General features: G+C 36.9%; 3 protein-coding genes across 5 annotated transcripts; 2 read left to right on the top strand and 1 right to left on the bottom strand.

Moving 5' to 3' along the window:
• Window positions 1-406: 406 nt before the first annotated feature.
• On the top strand, window positions 407-5,414 carry LOC120306995 (olfactory receptor 1102-like). 2 transcript variants are annotated; one of them, XM_039341127.1, is made up of 3 exons: window positions 407-828; window positions 3,916-4,360; window positions 5,101-5,414. In XM_039341127.1, exons 2-3 carry the CDS (start codon window positions 3,938-3,940, stop codon window positions 5,356-5,358), a joined length of 681 nt encoding a protein of 226 aa, XP_039197061.1. In that variant the 5' UTR covers window positions 407-828; window positions 3,916-3,937; the 3' UTR covers window positions 5,359-5,414. The 2 variants fall into 2 exon arrangements, with proteins under 2 accessions (XP_039197061.1, XP_039197060.1); XM_039341126.1 differs by having other exon boundaries at window positions 3,916-5,223.
• A 3,285-nt stretch (window positions 5,415-8,699) lies between these two features.
• On the top strand, window positions 8,700-12,248 carry LOC120306993 (olfactory receptor 1019-like). 2 transcript variants are annotated; one of them, XM_039341121.1, is made up of 3 exons: window positions 8,700-9,384; window positions 9,487-9,516; window positions 10,393-12,248. In XM_039341121.1, exons 1-3 carry the CDS (start codon window positions 9,377-9,379, stop codon window positions 11,351-11,353), a joined length of 999 nt encoding a protein of 332 aa, XP_039197055.1. In that variant the 5' UTR covers window positions 8,700-9,376; the 3' UTR covers window positions 11,354-12,248. The 2 variants fall into 2 exon arrangements, with proteins under 2 accessions (XP_039197055.1, XP_039197056.1); XM_039341122.1 differs by lacking the exon at window positions 9,487-9,516.
• Window positions 12,249-17,324: 5,076 nt separating this feature from the next.
• On the bottom strand, window positions 17,325-18,260 carry LOC120307095 (olfactory receptor 1020-like). Its single transcript, XM_039341382.1, has one exon. The coding sequence runs from the start codon at window positions 18,258-18,260 to the stop codon at window positions 17,325-17,327; it is 936 nt and encodes a 311-aa protein (XP_039197316.1).
• Window positions 18,261-19,428: the final 1,168 nt, after the last annotated feature.

The raw sequence follows: 19,428 nt of genomic DNA on the forward strand, positions 1-19,428 counted from the left end.
GGGGAGGGGGGTTGGGGGTGGGTGGGTGGAAGAGTGGGTGGTAAGGAATAAAATAAAAATAAAAAAGAAATAGAAAAAAGATACCACTTATGTGCATTTTGACATACCACTTATGTGCATTTTGACATACATTTATGAAAAAAGGCAGACCAAGCACTTCTGATTTAGCAGGTGCATAAATCATAGTAATCCAAAATGTATGATTTTATGAAAAGTATGCTGCCTTCAGCTTTTGGAGGAAATGTAGGTAAGAAATCAAGTAACTAAATCAATATTCTGCTGAAATACAAACTTTGTAGGGGACCTCAGAATGGTTTAAAAATTCAGAAGGGAATAAATTAAATTCCTTTTAACTTCTCTAAGTTGCTTCAGAGACTTATGCAAGGACATATCATACTAATTCAGATCAGCAAACTTTTTCTGTTTATGCTAAAAACTGCAAAAAAGCAGGGATTGAAAATTAGAAACCAGCTGTGAACTTAAAACAGTTGAGCATAAGCGTTAGGAACCACATGTGGTCAGGCAGATTAATGAAGAAAATAAAGCAGTCGTTTTGGTATTTAAATAATATAATTAATCATGGGATTGATTATTAAAATACAGTTATTGCTCGCATTAGATTCTGCAAATAAAATTGACCAAAACTTATGATTTTTACTGCCATTATTATTATTATTAAACAAACCATTATACAGCTGGGGAAAAAAGGCTGCTGCCTAGAAAACCTGTCAATACAATTTGGTTTTTAAAGCATAAGAGAATTGAGTGTCTCTTTCTTCTTACTCCAACTGTGAATTATATTAAATTTCTACAAGGATTGTTTCCAAGGTAAGTAAATATTTGCTTTATACTATGTTAGTTTTGGTTATTTTAGCTGTTAACCTGAAATAAATTACTTAAAGGGGTAGAACAACTTTAAATAACTATTATACAACAAGTCATCTTGTTTTACAACAGTATGATATGGGGGGTTAAAATGATTAGTTAGGCTATGTACAATCCAGTTCCATTGATTTTTCCCAGAACTACTTCATTTAAAATATCCATTTTCTTCCCTTTCCATTTCCAGTCAGGGTCTTCCCCTTTGCCCTTGTTTTTCATTCTGTTTTCAATCCAGCACGTGTTCTGAATAGCTGTCAAGCATGGAGATGGATGGGCGCAAGAAAAGTTCTGAATTTTATACAAAGTCTTGTTTTTCTTATTCTTCTTATTCAGTTCTAAAAACAAAAGCAGTGCAATAGTATAACTAATTTTTTTTTAAAAACCCAGAAAATATTTGGAGATGGTAGTGGGGGGAAATGCAGAAATCAAATATAAGTATTGCATGTAGCTGGATTTCTGGTCCCCAGAACGTATTCATTCTGCAAACAAAAGGTGTTATCAGGTTGTAGTTCACCTGCAACAGATTTTATTTTGTCATTAAAATCTGCCATTTTTTGAAACTAAGGAAATTGTAATTGTTCAATGATAGAAGATCATCTCTACCGGGATGTCTTTATTTAATGGTGATATTTTGCTTACATTTTAGAAATTTAAAGAAATTCCAGTAACTTTAAAAATGTTTGTGCGTACATATATAAATGATCATGTGTTTCAGGCTTATTCTTGGCTTTTCTAATTACCGACTATTACCTTTCAGTTTTGCTCAGAAATAAATCTGAACACATTGAGTTGCTTATTCAGAAAATTATGAAAATAGATGAAAAAACGTGGATGCAAATATCTATTAATTTGATGACTGTGTGTTAAACTAAACATCTCTTAATTTTGCTTCTCTTTCTAAAACTATAGATAGTGTTGTATTAGGGTTAGGGTTGGTTTTGTATTAAATAGCAGGATGAATACAGCGCCATAAACTTAAGGGATAGCATCATGCCAATAATAGTCCAAGATTATTTTTAAGCATTAACCAACAGTCCTGTATATTTATTCAATCATATAATATAAATTTGCTCCAGGAGTATTTAATTCTGAGGCAGATCAGGTTGTACATTAAATACAATTGTTAATTTTTTTTTTTTTAAATAATTTTTTTTATTTTTCCAAACTCTCCCCCATACATATACCGTGATATTTATCAGATGTTAACATACATTCTTTTAACATTCATATATAAGATACTTTTAATAAAATGAAATAAATACATACACATGGCTTTTGGTGTTGCTCGCCCATTTCCCCTTTCACTGTATCCACACTCCTTCTTCTCTACCTTCTTTCTCCCTTTCTTTCCTTCACCACTCTCCTCCCCTTTCTCCCCACTTCTCCTCTTCTCCTCCAACCTTCCTACTTCCTTCTCCCCTCCTTTACTCTTTTCTCTCTCCTCTCCTTTCTTCCCTCTCATCCCTCTTCAGATACAATTCAGGGGTAATGTCCGAGCAACTCCTCTCTCCAAATTTCCCTATCTGTATTATATACAATAAGATTAATTTTCTCTTACATTAATACTTCTATTTATCAGGCTGCAGCATTATCATGAATGAGAGAATGGATCTTACTGAGGAATACAAGATTACTGACATTAGAGGGACATGATTTACAGTTGGGATGGCATGCTTCCATATCGTATGGAAAAAACAGAATACATAGCTATTTCCAGAGATACCATATAAGGAATTCGTTATTTGTGGTCTGGGAGAAAGTAAAGAGAAAGCATTATTTGAAGATTCCAAATTGGCTCTCAACTATGGAGGCGCTAATACACCCCAATATGTTTAACATGGGAAACATTATAAGATATAAAGACTTACTAGCAGATATGGGGGAGTTGAAAACCAAACAACAATTAGAAGAACAAAGAATAAAGATGGATTGGTACATGAGAACGCAAATACAATCTAGATATGAAAAAGATGTTAAAATGGATGGTGTTAATTTGGGGACAACAGAGTTAGATGAAATACTCACAGGAGCGGAAGAAAAATGGATTAACAAATATACAGTTATCTATTACATATGGAGTTAGAGGAGGAACAAGTGAAAGAGACAATGATAAAATAGACAAGGAATTTTGGATACACAATTGAATTAAATAGATGGCAGCAACTACGGAAAAGAAACTATAAATTGACAATGGTGACTGCATATAAAGAAAATATGTATAAAATGTTTTACAGATGGCACATGTCTCCAGAAAGATTAGCTAAAATGTTTAAGGACAGATCTATGAAATGTTGGAAATATCACCAGATACCAGGTTCCTTCTACCATATGTGGTGGACGTGTGTAGAAGCTAAACATATTGGAATATAATTAGAACATGGATAGAAAAGATGATACAACAACGTATAGAACTAAGACCAGAAATATTCCTGTTGGGTATTCTACCAGGGAAATACAATAAAGAGAAAACATATTTAATTATTCATATAATTACGGCAGCCAGGATTGTGTTTGCACAAAATTGGAAAGCACTGAAAGCCCCCCCCCCTCCGAGGGAGAGATGATTGGGAAAATACTGGAATGTGCAGAAATGAATAGACTAACAATGACAATTAAAGATAAAACAGAGTCAGACTACTATGAAATCTGGGGAACTTTTTATGATTGGCTGAAAAGAGAATACGGTTAAAAGATAGTTAACATCAATTTAGATGGAAGAAGGAGCAGATAAGGAGGGAGACCCAGGTGACACAGTATTGAATAACTGGAGGTTGTATAAATATTTATAGCAGTATATACCGAGAAGGTTACAATTGTTAAATTCTTAAGCTAGTTCAAAATTACTTATTGGTTTTGCTGCCTGCAAGCAGTAAACTAACATAGTTATTCATTTGGGAAGATTTATTGCCAAAAGATTTCTATCACCTTATTCAATTATCTTTACTCACTGATGGCAATAAACTCTATACATTCATTTTGTGTTGTACAAAAAAAAAAGTTGCTTTTCCTTATCTATGCTTTGGATTTTTGCAGATATAGGGGAAAAAATCTGGACATGATGTTTGAAGAAAACACCACCACAGTCGTCAAGGACTTCATATTTGTAGGTTTAACAAGCAGTCCTAAAATGCAGATCATCCTCTTTTTAATATTCTTTCTCATTTATGTAACTACTTTGATTGAAAATCTAGGAATAGTTGCTTTAATAGGAACCAGTGCCTGTCTCCATACCCCTATGTATTTCTTTCTCAGCAGCTTATCCATTCTGGATGCATGCTTCTCTTCTGTGTTTGCTCCAAAGATGTTAGTGAACTTTTTGGCAGATAAAAACTCAATTTCCTATACTGAATGTGCAATACAGATGTACTTTTTTATAGGTCTAGGGAGTGCAGAGTGTTTTCTCCTTGCTGCAATGGCTTATGACCGGTATGTAGCTATCTGCAAACCCTTGCTGTATCCTGTCCTCATGTCTCCCAAGGTCTGTATTCTTCTGGTGGCAAGTTCCTATGTTCTTGGTCTTTTTCATTCTCTTATACATACTATTTTTACTTTCCAACTCTCATTTTGTGGTTCAGTTATCGATCACTTTTTTTGTGACATCACTGCACTGCTATCACTTTCGTGTTCTGATACTTACATCAATGAACTTCTGATCTTTTATGTAGCTGGGCTTGTAGAAGTAATCACCATCCTGAGTGTAGCAATTTCTTATGTATACATTCTCACCAACATTGTAATAGGAATTCACTCTGCCGCAGGCAGGATCAAAGCTTTCTCCACTTGCACTTCACACCTCACTGTAGTCACCATCTTCCATGGGGCAATCCTTATTTTACACTTCCAACCAAAATCTAGCAACAGATCACCTCATCAAGATATGAGTGACAAAATTCTTGCTGTTTTCTACACAATTGTTATCCCCTTACTGAACCCTTTGATTTATAGCCTTAGAAACAAAGAGGTCAAGGATGCCTTAAGAAGTTCTTGGAGAAGAACCTGGGTCAAAATAACTAGATTTTTTTTTGTTTAAAAAAAGCAACAGCTTTCCTAATTTAGAAGAGCCATGGTTTTGTAGTTAATCTGTAATTTTTTTTTCTGAAATATAAAAGTGGAATGTTCTTTGCTATAAATGATTCACTGTATTCTCAACTATTCTTCTTTCTGTGTACTTGATGACAAAGTGTTAGGCTCTCCTCTGAAGATCTCTTTTTTCTCTAGGCACAAGGTCAAGAGATCATGGGTTCGTGTTTAGCAATAGCATGTAGACTTATATACCACTTCACAGTGCTTTACAGCCTTCTCTGTGTGGTTTATAGAGTCAGCATATTGCTCCCAACTATCTGGGCCCCTCATTTTACTGACCTCCAAAGGATGGAAGGCTGTGTCAACCTTGAGCCAGTCAGGATCAAACTCCTGGCAGTGGGAAAAGTCAACCTGCAATATTACGTTCTAACCACTGTGCCACCAAGTTTATGAGTGTTTTATAGTTAATTGTCTAATTGCTAATTTAAAATAAAAATGATTTTTATGGATTTGTTATTTTGATATTTTTAGTCCTATGCAAAGTCATTTGATTAGGAGGGAGCCTTAAAAATCAATCTATGTATATCTTCACTCTGAGCTGTAAAATCAATTGGTGGATCCTCTAACATTCTCCATGCATTTCCATTCTACGTGACACATGTTGTCAACTGTCCCATTTGGCACATCCAAGAAAAGAAACTCCTGACACCTAGGAACTACCAAGAGTAAAGCTTTATGGAAAAATCCATTTAGGCACAGCTTAAGCAAAGTCATCTCTGAGGTTTTTCTGTGAAAACCCACATGGGTAAAACCCCCTTTTCACCTCTGAGCTGCCCACAGTTCAATGTCCACCAATTACACTCAATGCTTTTATTTTGGGAAAACATTCTACTCTAGGTGGTAGCTCTGAGAACTTGGCCTTGGTGGGTATCTCCTCTCTGGCAGCAGAAGGCTCTCATGCATTCCTTAGCCTCCCCCCACCCTAGGAATTTACCAACACCTCCCCCCCCCCCCCGCCCATTTCTGTTTGACAAACTGCAAGCTGGAAGTTGATGCAGGCAATGAAGAAAGCAAGTCAGCTTTGGCACGTGTGCTCCTTGTAGATTTTTCCTAGGAATAGCTCATGGCAGATTAAGTACCTGTGTCTTATGCAAAAGAGAATCTTCTAGGTGTCAGTATAAGGCTCTCCTTCCTCTCCTTTTACTTGGTTTCCCCTATGGGCTTTCCAGTAGCTGGATTAGCTGGACGACACCAGCATTCCAGCTACAAAGGAAGAACACATTCTGGTAGGTATATGTGAAGGAGCTGAACACCTGCTGTGATGTGCTGCAAAGCTGGAAAAGGCAGAAAGTGTGAACCATTTGTATTCCTGGGAAGATCATCATCGCTCTAAGGTAGTGTAACAGACTCTTAGAAATCGAGCAAAGCAATTCTCCAGCTCAACTCACAACTGGGGTAAATTAAATGTAGTTACTCAGAATCTCTTTCTGTTGTTTCCCCAGTGGACTCAAGAATCCTTTTGTAGCAGACCTGTTTCCCATTATATATACATTATATATAGTCCTCGACATACGACCACAACTGAGCCCAAAATTTCTGTTGCTAAGGGAGACATTTGTTAAGTGAGTTTTGTCCTATTTTACAACCTTTCTTATCACAATTGTTAAGTGAATCACTACAGTTGTTAAGTTAGTAATATGGTTGTTAAGTGAATCTGGCTTTCTCATTGACTTTGCTTGTCAGAAGGTCGTAAAAGATGATTACATGACCCCAGGTATACTGCAACTGTCATAAACATGAGTCGCTTGTGAAGGTCTGAATTTTGATCCCGGGACGATGGGGATGCTGCAATGATGATAAGTGTGAGAAACCATCATAAGTCACAAATTATAACGAATGGTTGTATGTTGAAGACTACCTGTATTATATATATGTGAAACACAAACACACAGAGACATAAATGTTTAATATATAAGTGTTTAATATTAATATTAAATATAATAATTATATTGCATCATATTTAATATTACATATATAGAATACATAATATATATTAAAATTAAATATAATAATATACACAATATATATTAAAGTTTTTTCTTAATATAACAGTCAGAAATAATTGCTTTTTGTTTCTTTTTATTCCCCCCCCCCTTTATTCCCTCTATAGTCTTTCCTATCCCATTTTTCCATTGTCTGTTTTCCCCCTTAACTATCTTGCTCTCTCCCCTGTGTTCTCATAGTCTGATGGGCATTCTGCCAGGTGTATATTGAATTATCCATAGATGGTACCACAATCAGCCCAGAAATGAACAAGTTATGATAGAAGTGTGTAGTGGGGTGTCCCAGGGCTCTGTTCTAGGCCCAGTGCTCTTCAACATCTTCATCAACGATCTGGACAAGAGGATAGATGGGGAATTCATCAAATTTGCAGATGATACCAAGCTGGCAGGAATAGCCAACACTCCAGAAGACAGGCTTAGGATACAGGAGGATCTGGACAGACTTGAACACTGGGTGCTATCTAACAAAATGAAATTCAATGGTGAAAAAAGTAAGGTTCTACATTTAGGCAAGAAAAACCAAATGTACAGGTATAGTATAGGGGGTACCTTGCTCAATAGTAGAAACTGTGAGAAAGATCTCGGAGTCTTACAGGACAATCATTTAAATATGAGCCAGCAGTGTGCTGCAGCTGCCAAAAAAGCCAACACAATGCTAGGCTGCATTAGCAGAGGGATAGAATCAAGATCATGTGAAGTATTAATACCACTTTACAATGCCTTGGTAAGGCCACACTTGGAATACTGCATCCAGTTTTACTCACCGCGATGTAAAAAAGATGTTGAGACTCTAGAAAGAGTACAGAGAAGAGCATCAAAGATGATTAGGGGACTGGAGGCTAAAACATATAAGGAATGGTTGCTGGAATTGGGTATGTCTAGTTTAACAAAGAGAAGGGCGAGGGGGGACATGATAGCAGTGTTCCAATATCTCAGGGGCTGCCAGAAAGAAGAGGGAATCAAGCTATTCTCCAAAGGACCTGAAGGCAGGACAAGAAGCAATGGGTGGAAACTAACCAAAGAGAGAAGCAACCTAGAACTAAGGAGAAATTTCCTGACAGTTAGAACAATTAATCAGTGGAACAACCTGTCTCCAGAAGCTGTGAATGCTCCAACACTGGAAGTTTTTAAGAAGAAACTGGACAGCCGTTTGACTCCTCTGATGAGACCTGTACAGTATGGTTGAACCTCTGGCATAGCTCTCATCTTCCTCAGAGTACACAAGCCCCACAACCACGTCAAGGTAGTGCCTCACTGGGGGTTATTATTATTATTATTATTACTATTATTATTATTACTATTATTATTATTATCTACATTGACCTTCTTACCAGGCTTGAACTGCATGGACACCAAAAACTTCATTGTAAACATTTCTTTGTTTCAATAATTTATAAGGCCACTCCGTTCATTCTATTAACTCTGAGTGTTATACAACAAAAATAAAAAAATAAGAAAAAAATGATAAATTATTAAAAGATAGCAGGGTTCTTGGGGAAAATAAGAGAAGGAAAGATTATTATATATGTTTTCTGCCTAGAATTATTTATAAAAATAATAAAGGTGGGATAAAATAAATAAAATTATCACACACACACACACACACACACACACACATATATATATATATATAAAGGTGGGATAAAATAAATAAAATTATCATATATATATATATTCTGTGTTTTTTCTTTCCTCACATAGAACTGATTGCTTAACTAAACTCTAGTTTAGCTTAAGTAGTCTAAGACACTTTTGAGTCTGAAGAATATCACAGCCTCTCTAGAGACTGTGAAGGATGCTAAGATGTTCTCCAAGCACCCAGAACCTGGAGAGATGAGGTTTGTCCTCTGGGAAAAGACACTTCTGCTTGGATATGCATATAAACCAGTCCTTTTATGACACCAGTTCATATATTTGATAGGGAGCTTCAGGGTAAGAATGTTTTTGCGTTGGGAAATGATGTAATGGTGTGATGGCTGTCTCCCTCACTGGCCTTAACTCTTCTATGGACCTTGAATTCTGGAATTGTTTTGACCCTCTGAGGTTCTTGGCAGTCTGCTCATCCCTGTGTCCATTGATTTTATACACATTTTGTATAGTGATACAGCATCCCTATTGTTGAGGCTTAGGATATTTCTAAGAAAAGACTTTGTTCTGAAGAGCTTTGAAAGGAGAAGAGATGATGCTTCCCAGTGGCTCAGTCATCTAACAAGCAGGGTTCTGTATAGTGAATTCAAAATGGCAGAGTAGGAATTCTGTCTATAAAAAAGAGCCTGCCAGGAGCTAGAGCTAAACTAAACTTGGATTTCATATGGACTGTGCAGGGGCTTCTTTTCTGTTTATTCTACAAAAAGCTAACAGTGGCCCAAATCAGACCAGGATCCCCAGGAGTCTCCATTCTCATTAAAATGATCAGGTATTTAATTTTCTGGAATATGTATTATACTGTTTCTCAGATTAAATCAATACTTCATTTAATCCCTTGCATTACCGAAAGTCTCATCTCTATTAATTTTAGGAAGTGGAGAGAAAAGAGAACATTACAAAGGTAATATTTATGAATGAATTTTTAATAGCCCCAACAGTAGCATTTAAATGTTCATTAGGTGTTCATTAAATAAACTAAATAGCTTGATCATGTAGATTGAATTGTAAAAATGTGGAGAAAGTTTTGAACTTGAATTCAGAAACAAATAATTGGAAGGGCTAAATTCCTTCCTTCCTTCCTTCCTTCCTTCCTTCCTTCCTTCCTTCCTTCCTTCCTTCCTTCCTTCCTTCCAATTTAAAAAACACAATGATATTCATACAGTTGAATAATTAATGATATATGAAAAGTAACAATGAATTTCCCACTATGGCTATTTTTTTTCACTGTCCCCAGTATATTTAAAAATCTGCTTCCAAACATATATTTAGTTTAAACATGTATCTGATCAAACTACGTCTTCCAACTAAGCTTACATAAACTCTCTATCTACTCCAATCTTTGCATGTTTTGATGCAAAGCCTGATGCCTTTTGCATGTTTTGACTATTGCTCCCACTACTCACAACCATCATACCAATGTAACTGGTGGAAAGGTAGAAAATATAGCCCAGCATATTGGGCAGCAAGAAAGTGAGGCAGAAAACTTTACGTTTCACTTGCTGTTTGGAAGAATGTTTTTGGTGAACTCAAAAAGAGATCTCAATTTCTTGTGACTTTTTCCATCTAATTTTCTAAATAGACTCTTAAGAAGAATGCAAGTTACATTTTGAGTAAAATTCATTCTACATTCTTCATAAATTTCCTTGCACTTCTATATAACTCAAACTCGTGGTCATCCCTAGATTTGGAATCCACAAATTCCCTGAATCACTCATATGAATTATTCAAAAACGTTTGCTTTTCTTCATCTTCCACATTTTTTTTTTTTACCTTGCAGGTCTGGAAGGAAAATGACAGAGGAAAACAGCACCACAAAAATCAATGATTTTGTCTTTATAAGTTTCACCAACAAGCCTGTCTTGAAGATCACTCTATTTTTAGTGTTCCTGATCTTTTATATGGCTACATTGGTGGGCAATATAGGAATGATTGCTTTAATAAGGGCCAGCCCCCAACTTCACACTCCAATGTACTTCTTTCTCAGCAACCTGTCCTTTATAGATTCATTATTCTCCTCTGTGGTTGCCTGTAAGTCTTTGGCAAATCTTCTGGAAGATAAAAAATCCATTTCCTTTATTGGGTGTGCTATGCAGATGTACTTTGTCATAGGCCTGGGAAGTGCAGAGTGCTTTCTCCTTGCTGCAATGGCCTATGACCGATACGTGGCTATCTGCAAACCCTTGTTGTACCCACTCCTCATGTCACCCAGAGTCTGCATTCTTCTGATGGCAAGTTCCTATCTCCTGGGCTTTTTGCATTCCCTTCTCCATACTGTTTTCACTTTCAGATTATCCTTCTGTCAATCTGAGATCAACCATGTATATTGTGACATCACAGCCCTTCTATTGCTCTCCTGTACTGACACTCGCCTAAATGAACTTCTGATTTTTTACGTGGCTGGACTTGTAGAAGCAACTACCGTGCTAAGTGTTTTTCTTTCATATATGTATATTCTTGCCAACATTGTGAGGATCAGCTCAGCTTCAGGCAGGTTGAAAGCCTTCTCCACTTGCACTTCGCACCTAATTGCAGTTACCATCTTCCACGGAGCAATCCTTATTTTACATTTCCGACCAAAATCAAGTAGTGGATCTCCCATCCACGATGTGAGTGACAAAATTCTTGCCATCTTCTACACTATTATCATTCCCTTGCTGAACCCTTTGATTTACAGTCTGAGAAACAAGGAGGTGAAGGATGCCTTCAGATGCTCTTGGACAAGAGCATGGACACAATAAATACATATCTTTTTTTAAAAAAACAAACAGCTTTATTTATTCATTCATCAGATTTTTATCCCACTTTATTACTTTATAAGTAACTCAAGGTGGTGAATATACATCCCTCCTCTTTTGCCCACAACTATCTTATGAGGGACAATAAGTGCCCAAAAGTCAACCAGCGGGCTTTCAGGCCTAAGGCGGGACTGGCACTCAGAGTCTCCTGATTTCTAGGCCAGCATCCTAACCACTACACCAAACTGGCTGTTTTTCCTGATTTTTTGGGGAGCGGGGGCATTCTGTTGTAATTAAACTATAAGCAATTTTCCCCCAAATACAGAAATAAATGTTCTCAATACCTTTCTGTGAGGTAGGTTGGGCTGAAAGACCCTGTCTGCTCTGAAGTCACATACTGAGCTTCTGTACCTCATGGAAGATTTGCACCTAGGTTTTTTTGAGAAGGAAAGTCTTCCAGCGGTCAGTATAAGGTTCCTGTTCCTCTCCTTTTAGATTTTTTCCCCCTCTGAGATTTCCAATAGTTGGATTAGCTGAACCACACCAGCATTTCAGCTACAAAGGGATAATACCTTCTGGTGGGTGTATGTGTATCAAGAGAAGAAACTGTATTTGTGTGTTGGAGAGCAAGAAAAATGAAGGCTGCAGCATGAGAAAAGGGAAGTAACAGCAGGACAAAGGTAACTTGGTGAGATGATTGGAGCCAGGGTGCAAAATGCAATGGGTGATTGAAGGCAGGAAAAAGTGGAGCAGAGGCAGCAGAGTTTGCTGGCCATGCCAATTGCAACAACCTTTAGCCCCTCCCACCAAAGACTGAGTGATTGAGAAAAAAGGGAATCCCAGCAGCTTCATCTCAGATTTGAGATGTTGAAGGAAAAGTCTTCATCAAGGTTCAGTCCAAGCCAGGAATAAACAACATGGTGACTGCTTTCGAAGGAAGGTTGCAGTTTATTGAAGAGAAGAGCCAGACAGAAAGATGGCTCTGGAATAAAAAAGGGAGAGCACATGTAGGGAGTGGGTTTTATACCCTCTGGGGCTCTTGAAGTTGTTTCCTGTTCCTGTTTGAGGCTTTGTATTTCCTGTGTCATATACTTTGAACTGAGTCTGAGTGTGCCCCTTTGGCATTTGTGGGTTAATCCTATTATGTCCTGTCTTAGAGTTTGGGTGGGGTATGTAGATTTTAGGTGTCTTTGTCTTCCTAAGCTTCTAGCTGGAGGGCTCCAACCTTCTTGAATGAATTATTTACATCTGCATTTCTACAGAGCTGGTTTCTGCTTGAGGGAGGGAGACTTGAGGCTATTAAGAAAAATTGGGCATGCTTTTCTGCCTCTTTAACATCCTTTGAGGAAATATAATATTCTGTCCTTTTAACATTTCCTTCTCTGGGGAGGCTGACTTCCCACAGAGGCAATCCATATTTGGCTGAAAAACCTCAAAATGTAAACCAAACCTAGGTTTTAGTAAAATAAAAAATGAAATGAAATGGTATTATTTAATGTTTTATTGCAAATAATAGCTTATATCAATATTAGTTATTTATGGTATGATAAAGCAAACATGAGTATATGAAATAGATGTAAATTTAGGCTAAGATGGAAAATACATTTGAAGCTTCAGCACAAGAGGCATATTACAGAAGATAATTGATAACTAAACACAAATGGTTAATTTTTGGTGACATATTAGAATTTTCTCAAGGAGAATGCAAAATGATGTGAAAAGAAGATTTGGCCTAGAAGAACATACTTGTTAGTGGTTTTCCTATGTACTAGAGAAATTTAATGAAGATAAAAGAATTTTTAGTTTTGAATATTGAAAGACTGAATCTGAAACAGAACTGTATACAAATGATGAACATGTTATTGTGATTTTTACTGAAATAACAGTGCAAATAAACAAGGAACAGACAAAAAACAAGGGTAAGTATATTTGATAAAATGGGCTGAAATTGGTTACAATATACAAAGGAAATAATGGGAGATTGTTGTGGATGTAATGTGAAGAAATTTTCAAGTTTTGTTACAACCTTAAAGATATTTTTTATAAAAAAAATGTATTGTAAAATGTATAAAGGTATTTCAAATTTAGGCTGGAAATGTAAACAACAAGAGGGAGTTTCTACCATACTTATTGGATGCTTAAAAATGGATTCAGTTACATACATTGATTTAGAAGATTTTATAGATTAAGGGAGGACAGTCCTCTTTTTGTGAGTTCTGTCCTCCCTCAAAAAGTGTCCTCCTACCTGTCCTCCTTTTCGATATTTGAAGACTAATCTGCAAGGCTTTTTTTTTCTCATAGAACGCTCAGAATGGCTTTCCGGCACCTTTTTTTGATGTTTTTTTTTCAATTTTTGCATGAACTGTGCTACTCCTATTGGCTTTTGAAAGCCAATAGGAATTGCTGCTGAGCACACCAAAACACCCGGCCAGCAAACTTTGCTCATGTAAGTTGTCTGCAGCGAAGGCGAATTGGCAGGAACTTTGCACCCCACCCTGCTACCCAACTACATCATCTCCTAGTTAATCCAGAAGATACCTGGAGGAGACTGGAGCAGCGATGCCACAGTAACTTTCTCTTAATCTTCGGCCCTGCTAGGGCAATAATGGCTGTGGGCACAAGAGGCAGGAGCGGCGGGGCTGCTACAGGCGAGGGTGTGAGGGGTGGCGGTGGCCAGCTGCCCTCCGTGCTGTGGGAGCCTGCTGCCCTCCGTGCTGTGGCCAGCTGCCCTCCGTGCTGTGGGAGCCTGCTGCCCTCCGTGCTGTGGCCAGCTGCCCTCCGTGCTGTGGGGGCCTGCTCTACATGGGGTTGCTCAGGGTGGGTGGTGGTGCTGGTGGGGCAGCTGCAGGTGGGGTGTGTCGACAATGGGCTGCCCCCTGGGGCAGGAGCCAGGGCAGCTGGTGCTTTGGGAGCCGCGGGGCCTACTCTAAACAGCGGAGCAGAAGTGCTGGCGGGGCGGCTGTGGGTGGGGACGCGGCATGTAAGCATAATTACAATATAAAATGTTATTGTTACAAATGTTTTTTATTATGCATTTATCATATTATAGTGTATTCTGTATTATTGTTGCAATGAATAAAATGTTTCTTTTATTTACGAAATTTTTTCTTGAATTTATTTGTGTCCTTTTCATTGTAAAAAAGTTGGTCACCTTATAGAAACAAGAGAATAAGTTGTAACCATAGAATAAGGGGTAAATTTATATTTGTACTTATAGCTGCTGTAAAGAAAATTGGAAGCTACATTTTTTTGCCCTTTTTGTTTTCTTCTTTTTTTTACTTTTTTTACTTTTTTGCACTTTTACCTTCCTCTTTGATTTCTTCTTTTTTCTAACTTATATTAGTTTGCCTAAGTTTTCAACTTCCTTTTTAAAACTCTTCAATAAAAATAATAGAAAAAAGATATGATACAGAGACAGAACCAATTAAAAACTGTATGATAAAATGGATACGGAATTTTAAAGAATCAGTTACAACACGACAATGGGAAGAATGATGGACTAAAAATCTTTAAAATTTACACCAACCTGTAACTTTAAAAAATGGCTACAAAATATTGTATAAATGTTATACAACTCCATCCATAATAGCTAAGATAGATAAATCATATAGCAATAAATGTTGCAAATGCCATGACAGTGGACCTGTTAAAAAAACCCTGAAGCAGTGGAAAGATATGCATAGTACAATGCAGATTTTTTTTTTAAATTTAAGTTTGAAATGAAATCACAAATTTCTTTATTGAGCATAGTTTCAAAAAATCAACTAGAAAGATCATAATTTAATGATACATAGAAAAAGAGATGATGGCTTGTTTCAATTTTAGGGGAAAAAAATAGATGTGTGCAGCCTCAGGGATGAAATTTATTCGTGAGCATAAAAGGGCCATGTATCTACTAATTAGTGACATTGGTATCTGTTTTTAAAGCAGTCCAAAATGATAACTTCTTGGCAAGACCCTTGGCAATCATATTAATGGGCATTTGGTTCAAAAACTTCTGGATGTTCAGAAAGGTGTGTTATGTTTGAATATGGTTGGGTCACATTGAATGTGATTTTATTGACTGGTTTCACTCCAAAAAGTGACAGGTAATATAAAAGTGGGATTTTGGATTTCTACTTTTACTCCCTATCATTGAGAAATGCAAAATGTGGATAGGGGAGCATAAAATATTTAAAGAGAATTCTAAATTCTGACAGGCAGAAACTTTTTTTGTACTGAGTTAGAAAGGGTGGTTTCAATTTTTTAGGAATGTTGCAAACCCTATTGGTAAGAAATGCATTTGTGGCTCCTAGTTCATTCAAATGCTCTGATCTATATATTCATTTTAAGTGCATGCTGGATAATGAGATCATTGCATATGCATACCAGAACTTAATAACCATTCCCTAGACTGCACAATGTGAAGGAAACTATGGGCAAGCTGGTTTTCACCTGTTCCTCAGTGATTCAAACCTGCATCCACCAGAAGGCAAACTGATATTTTTCTTCAACAAATTAAACTGCATAACATTTGTACAGAGGAAAAAAATAGCTTCTCCCCTAATGTTATATCCTGAAATCATATTCTCAAAAATGTATGCATTCATTGGATTGTTGAAGGCAATGTAAGATTTTATTTTATTCTCCCATTACTCACTCAGATACTTAAGTAAATATTTAGAGAATGATAACCTAAATAGCCATACAAATATTTAGGTTTAATAATAATAATAATAATAAAGTTGGAAGGGACCTTGGAGATCATTTAGTCCAACCTCATGCTCAGGCAGGAAACCCTATACCATTTCAGACAAATGGCTGTCCAGTCTCTTCTTAAAGATTTCCAGAGCATTGGAGCATTCACAGCTTCTGGAGGCAGGTTGTTCCACTGGTTAATTGTTCTAACTGTCAGGAAATTTCTCCTTACTTCTAGGTTGCTTCTCTCTTTGGTTAGTTTCCATCCATTGCTTCTTGTACTGCCTTCAGGCACCTTGGAAAATAGCTTGACTCCCTCTTCTTTGTGGCAGCCCCTGAGATATTGGAACACTGCTATCATGTCCCCCCTCGTCCTTCTCTTCATTAGACTAGACATACCCAATTCCAGCAGCCGTTCCTTATATGATTAGTCCCCTAATCATCTTTGTTGCTCTTCTCTGTACTCTTTCTAAAGTCTCAACATCTTTTTTACATTGTGGTGACCAAAACTGGATGCAATATTCTAAGTGTGGTCTTACCAAGGCATTGTAAAGTGGTATTAACACTTCACATGATCTTGATTCTATCCCTCTGTTAATGAAGTCTAGCACTGTGTTGGCTTTTTTTGGCAGCTGCAGCACACTGCTGGCTCATATTTAAGTGATTGTCCACTAGGACTCCAAGATCCCTCTCACAGTTACTACTATTGAGCAAGGTACCCCCTATACTATACCTGTACATTTGGTTTTTCTTGCCTAAATGTAGAACCTTACTTTTTCACCACTGAATTTCATTTTGTTAGATAGCACCCAGTGTTCAAGTCTGTCCAGATCCTCCTGTATCTCAAGCCTATCTTCTGGATTGTTGGCTATTCCTGCCAGCTTGGTGTCTGCAAATTTGATGAGTTCCCCATCTATCCCTTCATCCAAATAATTGATGAAGATGTTGAAGAGCACTGGACCCAGAACAGAGCCCTGGGGCACCCCACTATTTCGATATGTGTTATTGACAAGATCACATTGTGTCTTTTTGTGGCATTATGTTGTTACAAGTACCAGCAAATCCAAGTTTAATGCTTCCTGTGAAAACAAATATATATCCATGGAAAGGCAGAATTTGAAAGAAGAGTTATTCTTGCAGGTCTAATTTAAATAGTGATTTTATGACCTGGGTCAGAATTCATTCAGTCTCCTGGCTATGTGCTCAGCTCTTAGAGAACACTATTTCAGACAAGTAAAGTTGCATGGATAATGTATAAGTATCTACACTTTTGCTAATCTAATATTGTTCTTTCAAGTTACAGCAATTTTTCCAAAATTTTCTGAAATGCCTCCTTCATATCTTTGTTCCTCAGACTGTAGATGAGAGGGTTCAACATGGGAATCACCACTGTATAAAACAAAGATGCCACTTTGTCTTCCTCTAGTGCATATGTAGAACTGGGCCGTAAATACATAAAAAAGATTGTCCCGTAGAATAAGCTGACAACAATCAGGTGAGAAGAACAGGTAGAAAAAGCTTTGGATTTGCTTGCTTTGGAGTGGATCTTCAGAATGGTAGACAGAATACAGGCATATGAAATCAGAATAACCACTGTTGTACTTATATAATTTATACTTACTTGTACAAATATTACTATCTGATTAATGCGAGTATCAGAGCATGAAAGTTTTAGCAGTGGAGGAATATCACAGTAAAAATGATTGATCACATTTGGTCCACAAAAGGGTAGACTAAAGACACACACAATATATAAAACTGAATAACAAATGCTTAGAACATAAGAAACAGCTACTAGCCAGAAACACCATTTTCCTGACATGATGGCTGAATAATTCAGTGGGTTACAGATGGCCACATACCGATCAAAGGCCATCACAGCCAGCAGGAGACATTCACTGCTCCCGCAGAGAACACAAAAAAACATTTGAACTGCACAGCCAAATATTCCAATAATTTTCTTCTCCATTAAAAAATCCACCAACATTTTAGGAGTAATGGCTGATGAATAACTTGCATCAGCAAAAGCCAGATTACTAAGGAAGAAATACATAGGGGTGTGAAGCCGGGCATCAAATTTGATTATAAAAATAATCCCCAAATTTGCTACTACAGTAATAACATACACAATAAAAAACAAAATGAATAAAGGGAGTTTGAGTTCAGGCTTACTTGTAATACCCAGAAAAATAAATTGAGTGACTCTTGAGTGATTGAACAAAGACTTCTCCATCTATCTGAATTTCCTGTTGAGGATTAAAAAAAATAAACAGATTTATTAATATACTGATCTGAGCCGCAGAAATATATACTCCTATTCTTCAGTAGTACTATACTGACTCAATTCAGACCATTGCATAAGTAAAACAGAAAATTAAGCTATCAATAGGATATTGATACACTGCATGTGCACTAAACATACTTTATTTATAATTTTACCTCTTTTGGGACCTTTAGTGTTCTTAGATGTTATGTGTTGGGGAAATTAAAACCAGGAAGGAAATCTTGACACATCTCATGGGTGTACATTTAGATCAGATCAAGAAACCTGCAGTCTAAGGTTCAATGTAGCCATAGAGTCTCCCTGAGTGATGTGCAGCATTTTATCCTAACTGTGGCCCTCAAATAGCAATCAGATTCTTTTGGTATCAGAAGTTTATTTGCTTATCAAATCTAATTGCAGCATAAAAGCAAGGAGTTCTTTATAATTATGCAAGTGATGAAGCTGCAGAGGGAAATATTTGCCCTATCTACCAACTGTGATCCCCGTGTGATCCTCCCCTGCATGGCAATTGCCCTTGAAGAAAGCATCCCAGAAGATCCATCCAAAGTAGAGAGAGGATTCTTTGCAAGTTTAATTGCTGCATTGGGAAATTTCTTACTCTGGGAATAAATGAGATTTATTGTGGCTCAGGAGGATTCATTTATAGGTGTAAATAGAGAAAGTAGAAGTGTTTGGATGTGGAATTGTCCACTTTTAACTTTTGCCCCCTTCATTTGGGAAAATGTTTGATGTGCATTTCTCAGAAGACTAATCACAAGGAACGGAACCATCAGAGCAAAACATATTTGGTTAACATATATGGTGGGATACAGACATAACATGCCAGGTGAATGAGATCTCATCTTTCTTCACAAACTATATATTAACTACTTCTGCTTGGTCAAATTATAATTTTTGGATCAACATACCAACAATCATATCATGTAAACTATGTTGCTTTGTAAAAAGTGGACACTCCAATTTTCTGGCTAAATTTTGTTAAGAAAATTCAGTGGAATATGCCTTTATTCTGATCTTCTAATTAATCTATGCATTTAGCAATAGGGGGAAAACTCCTTTAACATTAAAAAAGACAGCATGACTCTTAACATCTGCTTACCCAAAGCTTACTTACAGT

This window comes from Crotalus tigris, unplaced genomic scaffold (genome assembly GCF_016545835.1).
Source record: "Crotalus tigris isolate CLP2741 ecotype Arizona unplaced genomic scaffold, ASM1654583v1 scf7180000017764.6130737, whole genome shotgun sequence".
Classification (NCBI taxonomy): domain Eukaryota; kingdom Metazoa; phylum Chordata; class Lepidosauria; order Squamata; family Viperidae; genus Crotalus; species Crotalus tigris.

Excerpts from the sequence above, each read along its gene's own strand:
- LOC120306995 (XM_039341126.1), top strand. The coding sequence starts at position 3,938 with ATGATGTTTGAAGAAAACACCACCACAGTCGTCAAGGACTTCATATTT.
- LOC120306993 (XM_039341121.1), top strand. Across the intron at positions 9,517-10,392 it reads GAAAAGAGAACATTACAAAG|GTCTGGAAGGAAAATGACAG; the intron begins GTAATATTTATG and ends TTTACCTTGCAG.
- LOC120307095 (XM_039341382.1), bottom strand. The coding sequence starts at position 18,260 with ATGGAGAAGTCTTTGTTCAATCACTCAAGAGTCACTCAATTTATTTTT.